Genomic DNA, 19,289 nt, shown 5'->3' on the forward strand with positions numbered 1-19,289 from the left:
CTGGTCATGACTGTGAGTTCAGCCCTCGCTGGCAGAATGTCTCACACCCTCACTGAGGAGGGCAGGGGGCTGGGAGATGGGAGCATGTTTCAGTTTCCAGATCCCAGCACAGAGCCCAAACCATCGTGCCCTTGAACTCTGGCATCCCATTTCCTGAGATGCAAAACTGGTGGGATTTCTGTGGATAATCATATTAAAAGGCATCAATAATCCTTCCAGTGTTTGTGTATTTTTTCTAGGAATGTGAGTTTTTAAAGAAAAAAAAAAAAGTTTAATACGCTTATATTTAAATATCTGTAAAATAGCACTCTGCATCTGTGGTAGTCCCTCTGGCAATGATACCTAAATAGGTATTTGCACTATAAGGCTTCGTACCTCATCCACAAGCACACATCTAAGTGGTTCAGATGAAGGGTGGTCTGGCAAACGTCACCTTTGTGTCCCCAGGTGCATGGACACTGCTCATGTGCCTCTGCAGAGAGTGGCAGAAGCTGGATCCCCGTCTCGGGACAGACTCCTTCCAGGAGAGACACAGACACAGGGGGAACTCATCAGGTCTTTACTGCATTTCACTTGGCATCAGTTTTGACACATTGGGTGCTGTCCTGTGACTGCCCTTTCTGCACAAATGATCGTACAAAGACAACCATTTAGTAAGACATGGCCATAAAGGGGCTGTTATGGACAAGAAAGCTCACCATGAACTCTGGAGAGAGCGAGGAAGTTTATAACAAGCACCAGGAAGAACCAAGAAGCTCGAGGCCTCTTCTGAAGAGCGGGAGGCCCTGAGCAACAGTGATTGGCCATGTGTAGGTGTGGGAGAGGGTCAGGGCATGTCAGGGAGAAGCAATGAGATGGCTGATGGCTTCAGTGAACCCTTCCAGCCATCTCTGAACCCAGAAATGGAAAGCAGTTGATGTCTGCAGGTGGAGGAGGAACAGGAGGAAGATTTTCCTGGGAATATGGAAGGAAGAAAGGCCTCTCTTGGGCTAATCATGTATGGCAGTGTCATTTCCATCCTGTGGGCATGGCTGTGCCTGGGAGATGGGGAATGGCTGCTGCTGGGGGGTTTGTGCTCAGTCATGGCCCATGAGCTGACCCTGCTCTGCTCCTCTCTTACACTGCCCACACTTGGATGGTCCTCAGGAATCATCCATGAGCCTGGTGGATGCATGAACCTCCTGGAGCGATGGGGTATAGATTCAAATAGAGGATTCAAGCAAGTGTGGGACTGGGACATTGAGGTGATTGGTGACCATTGCCAGGTGTATGAAAGAAGCTGGATGAGTTGTGAGGAACTCACAGGCTTTTGCAGCTCCACAGAAAACCAGAGCCTTGCACTTAAAGCAACAGCACTTGACATAAAACCCACCCCCAAAGCACAAAACACACTGACAACAGGAAAAGCCTTGAAAAACATTGGAGAAAAATCTACCAGGTCCCAGGGGTCAGGGCTCAGCCATTCTGGTGATGAACAAGCATCAAGGGCTGACATGGCATCAGAGCCACCTCCACATGGCCCTCACCACCTGTAACCAGTGTCTCCAAGTGTTTCCTTCACCAGCCTCCAGGAACAGGGACCTGCACTGGTTGTTTCCTTCAGTGATGGCCCTTCATGGGGTCCCACACACCCTCAGAAACCTGGGGTTTGCTTCTGCCTTTCACTTCATGAGAGGTTTGTTCATTGTTTCAGTAGCTGCAGTTCAGGATCATGGCAGCAGAGGGCTCGTTAACATCGAAAATGCTCTTACAAGACAAGGCTCTGTGAGTCTTTTTCGTAAAGGCTTCAAGTCTGGTGTGGATGATTAGGGAGATTTCAGGAATAGTCAAACAGAGAGCATTTCCATAATAAATAGCAATAAAGCCAAATTTCTTCTTTTTCCTTCTCTTCTCAGTTTTCATTTTCTGTAATGGTGTCTGAGTGTCTGAGTTTGCTCAGGTCACACCTGACTTGAGTCCCATCCATTGCTGGGTTTTCTCCAGACTCCTGAGTTTAGGAATGAACTCCCAGGAGACCTTGCTGGTGAAGATGGGGGCAAAGAAGCTATGAAGAACCTCAGTCCTGTCTGATTGTACTCTTAAAAAGTTGAGCAGGAGGCCCACGTCTCTTATTTTAAGGAAACTGTGTAAGCTCGTCTTGCTGCCTTCATTCTCCCCTGCAGCTATGAAGTTCAGATCAGCTTTGGCATCATCTTTACATCGATGGACAAGGTTTCTGAATTCCTCCTCTGCAGCTTCCCCTGCTTCCACCTCCTGTGTGCTGCCTTTTTGTCCTGGAGCTCCATTAGTTCAGATGAGCAGCCTCACAAGATAAATGCTTCTTTTCATGGGTTCTCAAAGAAAACATTCTTGTGCTTGGAGCAGGCTCTCCTGTAAGGCTGCTCAGGTTTCCTGAGCTTCTTCACCTTTCAGGCCTTCTTCCATGTAACCAACTCGTCTACCATCCTCCAGTATGTCAAAGCCTTCTCTGGAGCCCACCAGCCTGTGATCTGCTGCTGGCCTTCCTCCCTCCCCTCTGGTGCCTGGGACCCCACTATTTCCTGGTCACAACAACCAAGGTGGACACTGATGTTCACATGCCTCACCAGCTTTTCCTTCTTCATTCAGTACCAGATCCAGGTGAACATCACCCTTTTTCCCCACCAGGAAGGCATGTTAATAAGTTGTCCCAAGATTCTTTGGACTGTTGGCACCTGTAGCTTTGCCTGGCCAGTGAATATCAGGCAATTACAGTTACCCATAGGAACCTGCTCATTGACTGGAGACACCCTAAGGTTGCTGACAGAAGATCTTTTCCATTTCTTCTCCATAATCAAGTAGTTTGTAACATCTAACTGGATTTACATGGCAAAGTCTTGGAACTGGGGGTGAGTGTGGGTGTGCTACAGTTGTCACCTCTCTGAGAAGACAACAGGAGTTTGACCAAAGTCAGACAGAGAGGATTTCAGCTGCTCCAAGATGGACCCACTCCTGCCAAATCTGAGCCACTCAGTGATGCTGGCAGCACCTCTGGGATATTGTATTTGAGAAAGGGTAAAAAACGCTGCACAACAGCAGGTGGGAGAGAGGAGGGAGGAAAGGTGAGAGAAAAGCACTGCAGACACCAAGGTCATATCCCATAGGACCCAAGCAGGTCCCTCAGCAGGCCAAAGCTTGCTCTCCTGAAATCCTGCTCTTGGCCTTGTTATCATCTCCCAGGAGCCTCAGCTCCACTGTCCCATCCCTGACTGTTCCATCCTGATCAACTCTTTCTGGTTTGTAAGTTTGAAGTCCCACAGGGCACCTCACCTCACTGACTCCTCAGTCACCCGTGTCAGGAAGACGTTGTCAATGAGCTCGAAAACCCTCCTTGTCCCCAGCCAGGAACCTGGGAGGTGTGGGACCATAGTCCTGCCCTTGGCCTTGCACAGCCCCACATCACACTGTCCAAGAAGGGCCCTGGGAAACTTGGGACGGACAGGATCTGCCTTCCCAGGGCTGGGGGTCAGAGCTTGGCCCTTTGGTTAATGAAACACATCCAGGTTTACTCAGCTTCAGAGACATAGTTACTTTGCTTTTCCTGACCTGTCATCATTGCCTCCAGTTTTCTGCTGTAACCAGACCCTGGGGACAGTTGCTCAATCGTGTCCCTCAGTGGGACCCATTAACATTACAAGAAACTTTGGAGTTTGTATCTGACTTTGATTTTTTGAGAAGTTTCTTCTTCGTCCCCTTAGGGCCTGATGTTCATGGACTCAGCACCAAACCCACAAGAGGGGTCATTAAAGCACCTTGGGTTGCTCCTGTGTTGCTGAGCTGGGCTGGGCTCCTGGGACAGAGGGAGCTCCTGGCAAGCGGCAGCGCTGCAGAGAGACAGCTCTGCCCAGGAGCAGCTCCTCTGCACACACAGCAGGGCTGAGGGCTCTGCCTGGGGATCTCAGGGAGACAAGCAAGGCAGAGAGAGATTAAAGGTGGTCAGAATTGGGAGGATGACTGAGAGCTCACTGGAGGAGAAACCTTTGCAGCCCTTGCCATGGTAAGTCTCTGGGTGCAGGGCAATGCAGCTGTACCTCCTGGAGGCATCTCCTAAAACTGGCACAGGCACAACTGGTGGGATATGTAAGGACAGGGATCTTTTTCAGCAACTTCGAAAAGCTGAGAAGCAAGTTGTGCACCTATGGGTGCCCAGGGCTGTCCTGTAGAGCAGGGTCGCTGCACCCCAGGGCTGTGCCTGGGCAGGGACTCTGCCGCCTGCCAGGGTCAGCGCTCAGCCTGCCCGGGGAGATCCCATGGCAGCAGCTGTGGGTGGAAGGAGCGACCCCCGGCAGGGCAGGCAGGGAGCTTATGGGGTTGAAGGGTGCTGTGTGGGTCAGGGCTGCTCAGAGCTCCAGATCAACCCTACAGACATGGCAGAGGGTCCTTCTGAACAAGGACATCAAAACAGCAACAGCTGCAAGGGAAGGAGTCTGTGCTTTCAGTTTTCTACTCTTGGTTGTCTGGTGTGCAGTGGGAGATGGGGATCTATTTCTCTCCTTGGAGAAGACACTGAGACCCCAGTTCTCGTTAGGACTTGTCTGAGCTGCTCCTGAGCCCCTGCACACACAGAGCTGCCCCTGGGCAGTGCCAGGAGGTGTGAGCAGGACAGAGCTGAGCACACAGCGGGTGGGACGGGGTCTGTGACACTGACAGGGAGCAGACCCAGGGACAGAGACACAACTACAGGCCACATAGACATGGGCAGGAGGAGTTAACTGCTACCAGAAATGCTGGGGATGGGATTTAGGAACTTCTCTCAAATCCTCTGCAGTAAAGACACATTTCCCAGGGCAACCCCTGGTCTCCTCTCCCCCCAGCAGAGCCTCTGCCCCAAAGCCATGGGGTCCAGGTCACGAGTCTCCACCTCAGCAGCTGGACCTCCAGGGGAAGGGTTCCTGGAACGTGGTACACAAAAAAGGTGCTAAAAGTACTTGCTCTACAGTGTCATTAAGTGAGTGGCAGCAGCACAGCCGGGTAAGGAGAAGGTTCCACAGCATGCCCGTCTGCCTTTCTGTCCTTGCTTTATTTTCTGGTAGCACTGCAGTGTCCTTCCCTGTTTCTACACCTGTCCCTGGTGCTCTTGCTCTCAGGAGTTGGGGTGGGAGTTTTTGTTCTGACACCAACTCAGGCGGTTTTGCCCCAGAGCTGTGTTCATGGAAACGAGATGTCCAAGCTGCATTTTAAACTGTGATGAACTGTTTTTCTCACTTGGTAAAAAGAGAGAATGAGCAGAAACATCCCTCCATCAGGGAGGGGTTTTTCCATGAGAAACAGCCTGTTCATTTTCTTCAGAGAAGTCTCCCCTAACTTGTCACTGTCTTTTCCTCCTTGCACAGGTCCTCATACCCACAGACAGCAAATGTCCAACAGCAGCTCCATCACCGAGTTCCTCCTCCTGCCGTTCACAGACACACGGGAGCTGCAGCTCTTGCACTTCTGGCTCTTCCTGGGCATCTACCTGGCTGCCCTCCTGGGCAACGGCCTCATCATCACCACCATAGCCTGGGAGCAGCACCTCCACACCCCCATGTACTTCTTCCTGCTCAACCTCGCCCTCCTCGACATGGGATCCATCTCCACCATTGTCCCCAAGTCCATGGCAAACTCCCTCTGGGACACCAGGGCCATCTCATACTCAGGATGTGCTGCACAGCTCTTTTCATTTGCCATCTTGATCACAGCAGAGTATTCCATGCTCACCATCATGTCCTACGACCGCTACGTTGCCATCTGCAAACCCCTGCACTACGGGACCCTCCTGGGCAGCAGAGCTTGTGTCCACATGGCAGCAGCTGCCTGGGCCACTGGGTTTCTCAGTGCTCTGCTGCACACAGCCAATACGTTTTCACTGCCCCTGTGCAAGGGCAATGCCCTGGACCAGTTTTTCTGTGAAATCCCCCAGATCCTCAAGCTCTCCTGCTCACACTCCTACCTCAGGGAACTTGGGCTTCTTGTGGTTAGTCTTTTAGTAGCATTTGGGTGTTTTGTGTTCATTGTGGTGTCCTATGTGCAGATCTTCAGGGCCGTGCTGAGGATCCCCTCTGAGCAGGGACGGCACAAAGCGTTTTCCACCTGCCTCCCTCACCTGGCCGTGGTCTCCCTGTTTGTCAGCACTGCCATGTTTGCCTACCTGAAGCCCCCCTCATTCTCCTCCCCATCCCTGGATCTGGTGGTGTCTGTTCTGTACTCGGTGGTGCCTCCAGCAGTGAACCCCCTCATCTACAGCATGAGGAACCAGGAGCTCAAGGATGCCCTGTGGAAACTGATGACGGGATTAATTCCTGAAGCAGCAAACTGCCCATCTCCTTCTGCATAGCAGTTTTAATGTAACTAATTTCAGGCCTGGCCGATCATCTCTATTTTTTGTTGTTGGTGGTGTTTCTATTGTGATAATGTTGTCATCTCCTTTCAAATTCTCTGTCTGCTGTTCTTTTATAACCACTGACTGTTCCCTTTGTGTATTTAAACAAATTAAAGAGCCCTGTAGTGACTCTTTTTCATGGGATCCTTTCTCCAAGACCTGTTTGGAGCCGCAGGGACAGTTCCTGTGCATGGGAGGAGGGGAAATGAGTCCAGCCTGGCAGCAGAGCCAGGGAGCACCAGCGCTTGTTCTTCCAGAGCTGTTCTGGTTCCACTCCCACACTCTCCTTCTCATCCCTTGTGTTGGTGCAAGGCCTGAGTGCTCTGGCAGCTTGGTCCCCGTCCTGCTGTGTGTCAGTGCTGTGAGCGCAGGCAGGGACAGGCAATGGGCACTGCTGTGACAGAGCTGGCCTCACAACAGCCTTTCCAGATAGAAAGGTGATCTCCTATGGGTACAGCATGATGGTTTAGGTCTTCTTCCAAAGATTCTCTGAAGAATATTCATATGAAAGTGGCCATGTACAGCTGAACAGTGTGTGTGTGCAGGGCTGGCACACAGCAGTGTCCTCTCACAGCCAGGCCTCCTGCCAGAGACCTGCAGGAGCAGCAGAGCAGGGGCTGGGCTGTGCCCCTGTGCACTGGACACCCCTCAGAAGGAGCCACAGGGCATCATCATGGACTGGCCCCTCACAACCACCATTTCCAGCCCTGCGCTCTCACCAAAAGAGGCTGTTCTTCCCTCCATGGATGGACACTCAATGAGTGGTTCAGCAGTCCATGTTTGCTTTGGACAGATGAGATGTGAGTATGCACATCGTGTACGTGAGGTGACATGAACCCGAGTGAGCACAAACACCATCAACTACTCCTTTCCATTCTGTGAAGGCCTTTGGAACACACGAAGTCTTGAGCTCATTTCATATTGGGAGGAACAACCTATGGGAAATCACCTGAATGCAGCACTGGGTTGTGCTTCCTTTGACTGAGGTCCCCGTGTCCATTCCTCATGATGTGGGACATCTCAGATGAGTCCAGAGCAGGTGACACAGCACAGGGGTGAGGTGTCTCCCATCCTTTGGGAGCGGCAACAGGAAGTCAGAAGGACACTGTGACTCCTGCTCTGTGTGTAAAAGGGACAGACTCTGTCTCTGAGCATCCCTGAGTGCATAAGGAGCCCGTGAAACCAGTGGACACCTGACAGAACCCTGATATTTATGTCAAAAGTGCCATAGAAACCAGAATGGTTCTTGGGTCCTTAGAAAACACAGACCTCAAACCCATCTTCAAGAAGAGCAGGAGTAGGAACTGGGAGAATAACAGGCTGGCCACCCTACCTCCCTCCCTGGGAAGGGGATGGGACACGTCCTCCTGCAGCCATTTCCAGGAATGTGAAGGACAAGGAAGGGACTGCTGAACCCAAATGGACAGGGGAAAGAAAGGCATGTTGTGTACAGGGCGTTTGCAAGGCCTCAGTCATGGTCTCCTTCTGGCCAGAGTGGTGCTGATGGGGCTCAAGAAGTGGATGCTGGGTGGGAAGTTGGCTGAACCATCAAGCCCAAATATCATCAGTGGTACAAAGTCCTCCATGCAGCCAGTTACTGGTGTCATCTCTCAGTGACCAGCACTTGGGGAACACTGTTGAACATCTTTATTCTCCCCTCCTATGATGTAATCGAGTGAACTTTCAGTGCCTTTGAGGATGATGGAGTCCTTGAGCAACCTCACCTGGTTCACCCTGCCCTAAGCAGGAGAGTGAGACAAGATGAGTGAGGCAAGATGAGTGAGACAAGGGTTCTCTGTAAACCTGAGTTATTCTGTGATTTGACAGAATTTTTGCCTTGGAGAGGTTTCTGGTGAGGGAATAGGTAGAATAATAATAATAAAAATAAATAAATAAATGAAAAATAAGGCTGTAGAGGAGATCTAGAAGGTGTTAACATAAAAACAGCAGTTCCAGTGAGGAGTGCTTTTCACTCACAGTGTTAGTGGGAAATATATTTGACAAATTTGAACAAGGTGAGGAAGCGAGATGGGTGTCTGCAGCCTGTGGGAAAGAGGGGCAGGTATAGGACTGAGTAGAACACGCTTCAGTCTTGGGAGGTCCTGGGTGCTAAGGAGGAGGATGGATGAGTGTGGTATTTTGAGGTCAGTTGTGTTTCAGACACTCATAATCCAAACAGAATCCTGTGGCTGTGAAGGGGACAGTGAGGTCAGTTCTGTCTCTGGAGGTGACAGCCCAGCAGCAGGGACATGGCTGGAAAAGAACCTCTGCCTAGGTGCCCACAGGCCCTACCCAGGAGATGGGTAGGAGATGCCTTAGAGATGTGTTACCATGTCCATCCCACCTGAGAACATGACGGGACAGCAGCAGGAACATGGTCGTGTCTGTCAGAGAAGCTGAGCGGCCCGTAGCAGCCATGGGATTTAGAAAATCATGGTGAGGTCAGGTGAAAGACCACAAGAAGCCTAATGGGTTGGGTTCCCTGCATGAAGGGCAGTTTCTGAAGCGGCTGAGCTTTCCATGGTATTTGGAAAAAACAGAAGAGAGAAAAAAAAAATGCAAAGTGCAATTTGGAAGGTGAGGATTGGATATGAGGAGGAAGAAATGTCAGTGGAAGGGCAGTGCTGTGGTGCAAGAGGTCACCCAGAGGGAGCTGGATCAGCCCATGGTTTGTGTTCCAAGAGCAGCCAGTGAGGGTGCAGACACAGCAGTGAAGGTGCAGAAATGCTGGGGTGAGAGCAGGTGGGGAAGCGAGATGGGTGTCTGCAGCCTGCAGGGAAAGAGGGGCAGGGGTAGGACCGTGTAGAACAGCCTGTGGTGGAGATGGCAAAGGGTGCTGGCAAGGCTGGAAGGGACCCACAGAACCCAGGTCTCTGTCCCCTTGGCCATGGCAGTTGTCTCTGCCACTGAGGCCCAGGAGAAGCCATGTTGTCCTCATGGCACTGGGGCCTCGGTGCCTCCTTGCAGCCCCTTGGGGAAGCTGGAAGTTGTTGTACCAATGTTGTCCTTCCCTCGGCCTTGCACACCCACATCCCACGGTCCCAGGAAGAGCCCTGAGCCGTGTGTGAGGGACAGGATCCCCCTTCCCATTGCCTGAAGGTCATGGCTTCTCCTTTCTGCTTCAGAAAGCAATCCAAGGGGTTTCTCAGCATCAGAGCTGAAAAAAAGACTAAAAGGAGACCTCATGGTGGCTACAGCTTCCTCACAAGGGGAGAAGGAAGGGAAGGTACTGATCTCTTCTCTGTGGTGACCAATGACAGAACCCAAGGGAATGGAAGAAAGATGTGCCAGGGGAGGGTCAGTTGGACATGAGGAAAAGGTTCTTCACCCAGAGGTGCTGGACACTGAACAGGCTCCCAGGGAGGTGTCACAGCCCCAACCTGACAGTGTTCAAGAAGAGACTGGACAACGTCCTCAGACACACGGGGTGACCTGTGGGGTGTCCTGTGCAGGGACAGGAATTGGATTCAATGATCCTTGTGGGTCCCTTCCAACTCAGGACATTCTAGAATTCTATGAAATACTAGCTGAAAAGTCCATGTTTTCATTGTACAGATGAGTTGTAACCATACATATCATGTGCATGTCCAATCTGTGCACATGATGAGATGAGCCCAAGGGAGCACAAATGAACCTTGGGGTGCCATAAAGGTCAGTGGGACAGAGATGATGTTCAGGGGTCTCTTCCAACCTGCAGTATTGTAGGATTCCATGAATCTTTTCCTTGGAGAGCTCTATCAAGAGACATACATAATGCCCCAGAGTAAATACAGCAGCTCCTCTGAGGAACGTTTCTGCACTCAAACCCTTGATAGGAAATCTGTTGGATACATTTGATGAAAGCAGCTCAGTTTGATCTGCTCACACACTGGATCACAAGGAGGGTGATGGCTGGGTACGATGCCATGTGGTCACTTGTGTCTCAGGAACTCATGGTCCAGTAGGAAGCCAATGGCTGTGGAGGGCACTGTGAGGTCACTTCTGCCTCTGCAGGGGATAGGCCAACAGCAGGAACATGGCTGGGAAAGGACTGTGAGGTCACACATACCAGACGAGCAATCGGGTCCAATCAGCATGGCTTTGTGAAAGGCAGGTCCTGCTTGACCAGCCTGATCTCCTTCTATGACAAGGTGACCGGCTGAGCAGATGAGGGAAAGTCTGTCGTGGGGAGTGAATCCGCCACACAGGCTGTGGGTGTTGTGTCCTTAGACTGCAGTAAAGCCTTTGACACCGTATCCCACAGCATCTCCTGGAGAAGCTGCAGCTCATGGCCTGGATGGTGTATCTGTGATGGGTAAAGAACTGGCTGGAGGGCCGGGCCCAAAGAGTTGTGGTGAACGGAGCCAAATCCACTTGGCCTCCAGTCCCAAGTGGTGTCCCCAGGGCTCAGTATTTGGCTCAGTTCTATTTAACCTTTATCAATAATCTTGATGAGGGGATAGAGTGCAGCGTCAGTAAGTTTGCAAATGACACCAGGTTGGGTGGGAGTGTTGATTTGCTGGTGGGTGGGAAGGCCACACAGAGAGATCTGGACCAGCTGGATTGTTGTGCTGAGGCCAATTGCCTGAGGGCACTGGGTCCTGGATAGGGTCACAACAACCCCACGCAGCGCTACAGGCTTGGGGAAGAGAGGCTGGAAAACTGCCTGATAGAAAGGGATCTGGGGGTGTTGATCAACAGCGGCTGAACATGAACCTGCATGTGCCCAGGTGGCCAAAAAGGCCACCAGCATCCTGCCTTGTATCACTAAGGTGAGACCTCGCTGTCCACAACTGCCTGAAGGGAGGTTGGAATACGGAGGGTGTTGGTCTCTTCTATGAAGTAGCAAGTGACTGGACAAGAGGAAATGGCCTCAAATTGTGCCAGGGGAGGTTTAGATTGGATATTAGGAAAAAATTCTTCCTGGAAAGGGTTGTCAGGCAATGGAACAGTCTGCCCAGAGCAGTGGTGGAGTTGCCATACCTGGAAGGGTTTAAAAGGTATTTAGATGAGGTTCTTAGGGACATGGTTTAGTGCTAGATTTATTTTATGGTTGGACTCAATTATACTGAGAGTCTCTTTGAACTGAAATAGTGCTATGATTCTCTGTTACCAACTGGAAAATTCTTCTATCTCTTCTTCAAAGTGCTCTTCACACACCTGCCTCTTTACCTATAGTCCTGAAACTTCTCTAAATAAGCACACAATCTTGAATAGCAGATGTAAATGATGAAAGCACCATGGCTCTATCAGTCTGGTCTGATCCCTGCCAGTCCCAGGCAAACACCTCAGGTACATGGGGGCCTCTCGAGGTTTGCACGGGGTGCTTATAGTGAGACCATGGAGCTCAGCCCGAAAACCTGAGAACTCCTCTCAAAACTGAAAAACAAAACCAACAACAACAAAAAGAACAAAAAGCCCCACACTCTTTTTTTCATCAGATTAAATAATTCAATATTTCCATTAAAATATCCATGGAAGTTCTGTTCTGTCAAACTATGAATTTTCAGAATGTGTATGAACTGTGGGAGATGAAACATTGACCTTTCCTCGTGCTTGCATTGCCAGAATTCTGTCCATCACAATGTTTATTTAATGCCCTGAACATCCAGGAGTTTCTGCCTGTCCTTATCCAGCTCACCATGTCTGAACTCATCTCTTCAGAAGCCTGTCTGGACATTTGCACTTTCCATGGCTCCCCAGAGGTTCTTCACCTCTCACTCTTTGCTCATTCAGAGCCTCTCAGCTCTCACTCTGCTTTGAGCTTCAGGCAGGTAAAGTCTTTCAGAAGTTGCTCTCATAGGCAACTCTTCAATTAGGGCAATGGACCTCGCTGGAAACTGCTTAATTTAACCATAGAACTGAGAAACATCATTAATTTCTTTTGTGTTTTCTTTTTTTTTTTTTCTCCTTTTTTGTTTCCTCTAATTAAAAATTCCCCGGTGCCTGTTTGCATCCAGTCCTCTAAGGAAACATGAAGTGATTCCTGCGAAGAAGCTGTAACAATTAGTGAAAACTTCAGTGCAGAATCCGATGTAAAGAAATGTGCTGTAAATCCCAGGGGCCAATGAGCAGAACAGGGAGTCTGGGGAGCTGATTGTAGATTTCCTGCTATCAATTTGAGTAGAGAAACATTCTTCTCAGGAACTGCTCTGTTTATTTGACAGCTTTTAGGTCTCCTCCTCTGCCTATATTTTTTTTTTCTTGTTCCTCCACCTATTCCTTCTCCCAAAACCTTTCCAAGGGAAAGATTCCTTGAATCACAGAGTAACTCAGGTTGAACATCATCTTGTCTCAGTGTGCTGCTCAAGGCAGGGTGAACCAGGTGAGGTTGTCCAAGGCCTCTGCCCAGCTTTGCACCATCCACAAAGGAGCTGAAGGTTCACTGCGTCACATCATACAGGGGAGAATAAAGACGCTCAACAGTGTTGGCCCAAGTGCTGGTTCCTGAGGGATTCCACTGGTAACTGGCTGCAGGGGGCACTTTGTACCACTGGTGACATTTGGATTCTATGGGGGACTACAGATGCTATATAAAACGCCATATAAAAGGATGTGCTCATGTTTTTGTGACAGTAGTGTGTTGAAAAATTAAAATGTCTTGAGTTTGCCGGTTTGAGAGTTGGGATGTTCAGCTGGAGAAGAGAGGCTCCTGGGAGACCTTATTGCAGCCTTTCTGGACTGAAAAGGGGTCGATAAGAACAATGGGGACAGACTTTTGAGCAGGGCCTGTTGCGATAGGACAAAGGGCGATGGTTTAAACTAGAAGAGGGGAGAGTCAGGGAATGAAATGAGAAGAGATGTTTTACACTGAGGGTGGTAAAACACTGGGACAGGTTTCCCAGAGAGATGGTGGATGAACCATCCCTGGAGACATCCCAGGCCAGGCTGGACGGGGCTCTGAGCAACCTGAGCTGGTGAAGATGTCCCTGATCACCGAAGGGAGTTGGACCACATGGGCTGTGAATGTCACTTCCAACTCAAACTACTTTGTAATTCTAGGATTCAGTGGCAGGAAAGACTGGATGCATCAATGCTTGATAACCAGAAAAGGTCTTGTCTGGCAGCTTCACCCAGCAGCTCTCCCCACCCGAGTGGAGAGCTGACCCACTTCTGTACAACCAACCCTGCCCCTGCCCCACAGTGCCCAGAGAATGCTGCCCAGGGCCCCCAGGATGGGGATGCTGTGAAGGGGATCCCCCCTCAGAAAGTCAGGGAGAGTTGCAGGGCACAAAGATGATGAAGGGAGTGGAGCATGTCCCATGTGAGGAGGTGATTCTGGTGCCATTTTGAGCCCTGAGGTGATTCTGGCACCACTATTTTGAGTCAGTTTGGGGGTCACTCCCTTGTTCTCCTCTCTGCCCTGGGGAGACCACACCTGGAATATTGTGTCCAGTTGTGGCTCCTCAGCTCCAGAAGGACAGGGAACTGCTGGAGAGAGTCCAGTGCAGCCACCAAGATGCTGAAGGGAGTGGAGCATCTCCCGTGTGAGGAAAGGCTGAGGGAGCTGGGGCTCTGGAGCTGGAGAAGAGGAGACTGAGGGGGGACTCATTCCTGGGGATCAATATGGAAAGGGGCAGTGTCAGGAGGATGGAGCCAGGCTCTTCTGGGTGACAACCAGTGACAGGACAATGGGCAATGGGTGCAAACGCAAACTGGAACACTGGAAGTTCCACTGAGAAAGGAGAAGAAACTTGTTCCTGGTGAGGGTGGCAGAGCCTGGCCTAGGCTGCCCAGGGAGGTTGTGGAGTCTCCTTCTCTGCAGACATTCAAACCCGCCTGGACACCTTCCTGTGGAACCTCAGCTGGGTGTTCCTGCTCCATGGGGGGATTGCACTGGATGAGCTTTCCAGGGCCCTTCCAACCCCTCACATTCTGGGATTCTGGGATTAGTGAGGGGTTACTGGGAACACTGGTGGGGTTGCTGGAATCACTGGGGGGTTGCTGGGATGGTTACTGGCAACACTAAGAGGATTTGTAGAGGATTTGTATTGGGAACACTGGGAGGTTTACTGGGAGCACTGGGAGGTTTTCTGGGAACACTGTGGGTTTTCTTGCAGGCTTACTGGGAACAATGGGGGTTGCTGGGATCACTGGAGAGGTTAGTGAGGGGTTCCTGGGAGCACTGGGAGGGTTACTGGGAACATTGGGGGTTGCTGGGAGTATAGTGGGAGCACTAGGTGGTTACTGGGAGCACTGGGGGGGGTTTGCTGGGAGCACTGGTAGAGTTATTGGGAATGTTATGGGAACACTAGAGGGATTAGTAGGAGTTTATTGGGATCACTGAGAGGGCTACTGGGAGCAATGGGGGTTGTTGGGTGGTTACTGGCAGCACTGGGAGGGTTACTGGGAACACTAGGAGGATTAGTGCAGGGTTATTGGGATGACTGGGAGGGGTACTGGGAACACTCAAAGTATTAGTGGGGGGTCACTTGAAACACTGTGAGGGCTACTAGGAGCCCTGTGCGGCCTTGCTGGGAACACTGAGGGGGTTGCTGGGGGCACTGGGAGGGTTACTGGGAACACTGGGGTTTGCTGGGGAGTTACTGGGAGCAGTAGGTGGTTACTGGGAGCACTGGTAAGGTTACAGGGAGGGTTACTGGGAACACCAGGAGAACTAGAGGGTGGTTTCTGGGAATAGTGGGAGGGTTACTGGGAGCACTGGGGGTTTACTGGGAGTTCTTGCAGGATTATTGGGAACAATGGGGGTTTCTGGGAGCACGGGGTGAGTTACTGGGAACACAGGCAGTTGGTGGGGCCTTACTGGGAGCACTAGGTTGTTACTGGGAGCACTGTGGGGGCTTGATGGGAGCACTGGGTGGGTTACTGGGAGCATTTGGGTTCATTGGCAGTTATTGGAGGATTACTGGGAAAGATATTGGGAGCACTGGGGGGTTGCTGGGAGTTATTGAAGGATTAGTGGGAACAATGGGGGTTGCTGGGAGCACTGGAGGGGTTTTTGGGGGGTTACTGGGAGCACTGGGACTGGTTACTGGGAACAGTCAGAGTTGCTGAGGGCTGACATGAAAGCAGTAGGTGGTTACTGGGATCAGTGGGAGGGCTAGCGGGGAATTACTGGAAGCAATGAGGGGTTCCTGGGGTTCACTGCGAGCACTGGGGGGGCTGGTGGGAGCACTGGGACTTTTAATGGGAGGATTACTGGAAACAGTAGGATGGTTAGTGGGGGGTTAATGGGAACACTACATGGTTACTGGGAGCACTGTGGGGGCTTGCTGAACATTCCCTCTGTCACATCATTCAGGGGCCCAGGCTTGGGGCCGTGACACCTCCCTGGGAGCCTGTTCAGTGTCCAGCACCTCTGGGTGAAGAACCTTTTCCTCATGTCCCACTGACCCTCCCTGGCACATCTTCTGCCATTCCCTGCGCTCTGTCACTGTCACAGAGCAGAGCTCAGCCCTGCCCCTCCTGCTCCTGCTGAGGAACCTGCAGCCCCATGAGCTCTGCCCTCAGTCTGCTCTGCTCCAGCTGAACAAACCCAGGGACTTCAGCCGCTCGTCATACGGCATCCCCTCCAAACCCTTCACCAAATTTGTAGCCTCTTCTGGACACTCTCCAGTAGCTTTATATCCTTTTCTCCTCTGTCCCCAGCCCTGCACACAGTGAAGGCTGCAGGTGAGACCGCCCCAGTGCAGAGCAGAGCGGGACAATCCCCTCCCTGCCCGGCTGGCCGTGCTGTGCTGGATGCACCAGGACACGGGTCCCTCTTGGCTCCAGGGACACTGATGGCTCTTGTTCAATTTCCTGTTGACCAGAACTCCCAGATCCCTCTCTGCAGAGCTGCTCTCCAGCATCTTGTTCCACAGTCTGTATGGACAGACAGGGTTGACGTGTCCCAGGTACAAAATGGCATGAGGAATACCTGACAGCATTGGGGCTCACTTGGGTTCATCTCACCTCATGTACATGATGTTCATGCTCACATCTCATCTGTACAAGGCACACATAGATTTCTGACCTACTCATTTAGGGTCTTTCCAAGGAGGGAAAAAGAACCGCTCTGAACTGGGGCGAGAGGTCTGGGCTGGAAGTGAAGGTTGTGACGGATTAGTCCATGATGATTGGGGCAGATTCCATGAGTGTCCAGCACCCACAAGCACAGCCCAGCCCCTGCTCTGCTGGTCCTGCAGGTCTCTGGCAGGAGGCCTGGCTGTGAGAGGACACTGCTGTGTGCCAGCCCTGCACACACACAATATTCAACTGTACAATGGTGTTTGCATCTGTGGGTAACTTCTGTGGGAAGGTTCTTGAGATAAACTTTGTAAGAAGAAATAAACCCTCTGTCCCTGCCCATTAGAGATCATCTTTCTATCTGGAAAGGCTGTTGTGAGCCCAGCTCCGTCACAGCAGTGCCCATTGCCTGTCCCTGCCTGCGCTCACAGCACTGACACACAGCAGGACGGGGACCAAGCTGCCAGAGCACTCAGGCCTTGCACCAACACAAGGGATGAGAAGGAGAGTGTGGGAGTGGAACCAGAACAGCTCTGGAAGAACAAGCGCTGCTGCTCCCTGGCAGTGCTGCCATGATGGACTCCTTTCCTCTCCACCCACCGCAGGAACTGTCCCTGCAGCTCCAAACAGGACTTGGTGAAAGGATCTCAGGAAAAAATAGATGCTGCAAGGCCTGTTAATTTGTTGAAACACCCGCAGAGCACAACTTCTCATTCACACAGCCCCTCAGTAAGCAAAGAAGACAGTGAATTGGAAAGGGGATGACAATATTACCACATGTGAAAAAACACAAGCAGGAACAAAAAATACAGAAGGCAGGACGGGCCTACAACAATTTACACTATAACTGTTACGCAGAAGATGATGGGCAGTTTATAGCTATAAGGAAATAATCCAGTCATCAGTTTCCTCAGGGCATCCTTGAGCTCCGTGTTCCTCATGCTGTAGATGAGGGGGTTCACTGCTGGAGGCACCACCGAGTACAGAACAGACACCACCAGATCCAGGGATGGGGAAAAGATGGAGGGGGGCTTCAGGTAGGCAAACATGGCAGTGCTGACAAACAGGGAGACCACAGCCAAGTGAGGGAGGCAGGTGGAAAACGCTTTGTGCCGTCCCTGCTCAGAGGGGATCCTCAGCACGGCCCTGAAGGTCTGCACATAGGACACCACAATGAACACAAAACACAAAAAAGCTAAACAGGAACTCACTGCAAGTAGTCCAAGTTCCCTTAGATAGGAGTGTAAGCAGGAGAACTTGAGGATCTGGGGGATTTCACAGAAGAACTGGCCCAGGGCATTGCCCTTGCACAGGGGCAGTGAAAATGTATTGGCCGTGTGCAGCAGAGCATAGAGAAACCCAGTGGCCCAGGCAGCTGCTGCCATGTGGACACAAGCTCTGCTGCCCAGGAGGGTCCCGTAGTGCAGGGGTTTGCAGATGGCAACGTAGCGGTCGTAGGACATGATGGTGAGAAGTGAATATTCTGCTGTAACACAGAACAAGAAAAAAAAGAGCTGGGTAGCACATCCAGGGTAGGAGATGGCCCTGGTGTCCCAAACGGAATTGGCCATGGACTTGGGGACAATGCTGGAGATGGAGCCCAGGTCGAGGAGGGCGAGGTTGAGCAGGAAGAAGTACATGGGGGTGTGGAGGTGCTGGTCCCAGGCTATGGTGGTGATGATGAGGCCGTTGCCCAGGAGGGCAGCCAGGTAGATGCCCAGGAAGAGCCAGAAGTGCAAGAGCTGCAGCTCCCGTGTGTCTGTGAACGGCAGGAGGAGGAACTGGGTGATGGAGCTGCTGTTGGACATTTGCTGTCTGTGGGCATGAGGAACTGTGAAAGGAGGAAAGACAGTTTTGTGTTAGGGGCAACTTCTCTGTGGAAAATAAACGTGCTGTTTCTCATGGCAAACCTCTTCCCTGATGGAAGGATGTTTCAGCCAATTCTGTTTCTATAAATTGAAAAAAAAAAAGTTAATCACAGCTTAACATAAAGCTTGGGCATCTAGATTCCATGAACACACTTCTGGGGCAAGACTCCTGAGTTACTGTCAGATGAAAAATTGACCCACACTTGCACCCCAACCCCAGAGAGCAAGAGCTCCAGGGACAGGTGGAGAAACAGGGATGAACACTGCAGTGCTACCAGAAAATAAAGCAAGGACAAAGAGGCAGACGGGCATGCTGTGGAACCTTCTCCTTACCCGGCTGTGCTGCTGCCGCTCACATAATGACACTGTAGAGCAAGTACTTTTAGCACCTCTTTTGTGTACCACGTTCCAGGAACCTTTCACGTGGAGGTCCAGCTGCTGAGGTGGAGACTCAGGACCTGGACCCCATGGCTTTGGGGCAGAGGATCTGCTGGGGAGGACAGGAGACCAGGGGTTGCACTGGGAAATGTCTGCACTGCAGGGGATGGCAGGGGGGTCCTGAATCCCCTCCCCAGCATTTCTGGTCCATCTCCCTCTCCCTGCCCATACCTGTGCTGCCTGCAGCTGTGACTCTGTCCCTGGGTCTGCTCCCTGTCAGTGTCACAGACCCCGTCCCACCCGCTGTGTGCTCAACTCTGTCCTGCTCACACCTCCTGGCACTGCCCAGGGGCAGCTCTGTGTGTGCAGGGGCTCAGGAGCAGCTCAGACAAGTCCTAACGAGAACTGGGGTCTCAGTGTCTTCTCCAAGGAGAGAAATAAATCCCCATCTCCCACTGCACACCCAGACAACCAAGAGCGGAAAACTGAAAGCACAGACTCACTCCCTTGCAGCTGTTGCTGTCTTGATGTCGTTGTTCAGAAGGACCCTCTGCCATGTCTGTGTGGGTGATCTGGAGCTCTGAGCAGCCCTGACCCCCACAGCACCCTTCAACCCCACAAGCTCCTTGCCTACCCTGCCGGGGGTCGCTCCTTCCACCCACAGCTGCTGCCATGGGATCTCCCCGGGCAGGCTGAGCGCTGACCCTGGCAGGCGGCAG

General features: G+C 51.6%; 1 protein-coding gene across 1 annotated transcript; it reads right to left on the minus strand.

The window, feature by feature from the left end:
* Positions 1-17,160: 17,160 nt before the first annotated feature.
* Positions 17,161-18,194, minus strand: LOC136105638 (olfactory receptor 14J1-like). The gene has a single exon (XM_071812872.1). The coding sequence runs from the start codon at positions 18,130-18,132 to the stop codon at positions 17,161-17,163; it is 972 nt and encodes a 323-aa protein (XP_071668973.1). The 5' UTR covers positions 18,133-18,194.
* Between the last annotated feature and the right edge of the window lie 1,095 nt (positions 18,195-19,289).

This window comes from Patagioenas fasciata, chromosome 10 (genome assembly GCF_037038585.1).
Source record: "Patagioenas fasciata isolate bPatFas1 chromosome 10, bPatFas1.hap1, whole genome shotgun sequence".
Classification (NCBI taxonomy): domain Eukaryota; kingdom Metazoa; phylum Chordata; class Aves; order Columbiformes; family Columbidae; genus Patagioenas; species Patagioenas fasciata.

Bases quoted from the DNA above. Each gene is read 5' to 3' on its own strand.
- LOC136105638 (XM_071812872.1), bottom strand. From the start codon at position 18,132: ATGTCCAACAGCAGCTCCATCACCCAGTTCCTCCTCCTGCCGTTCACA.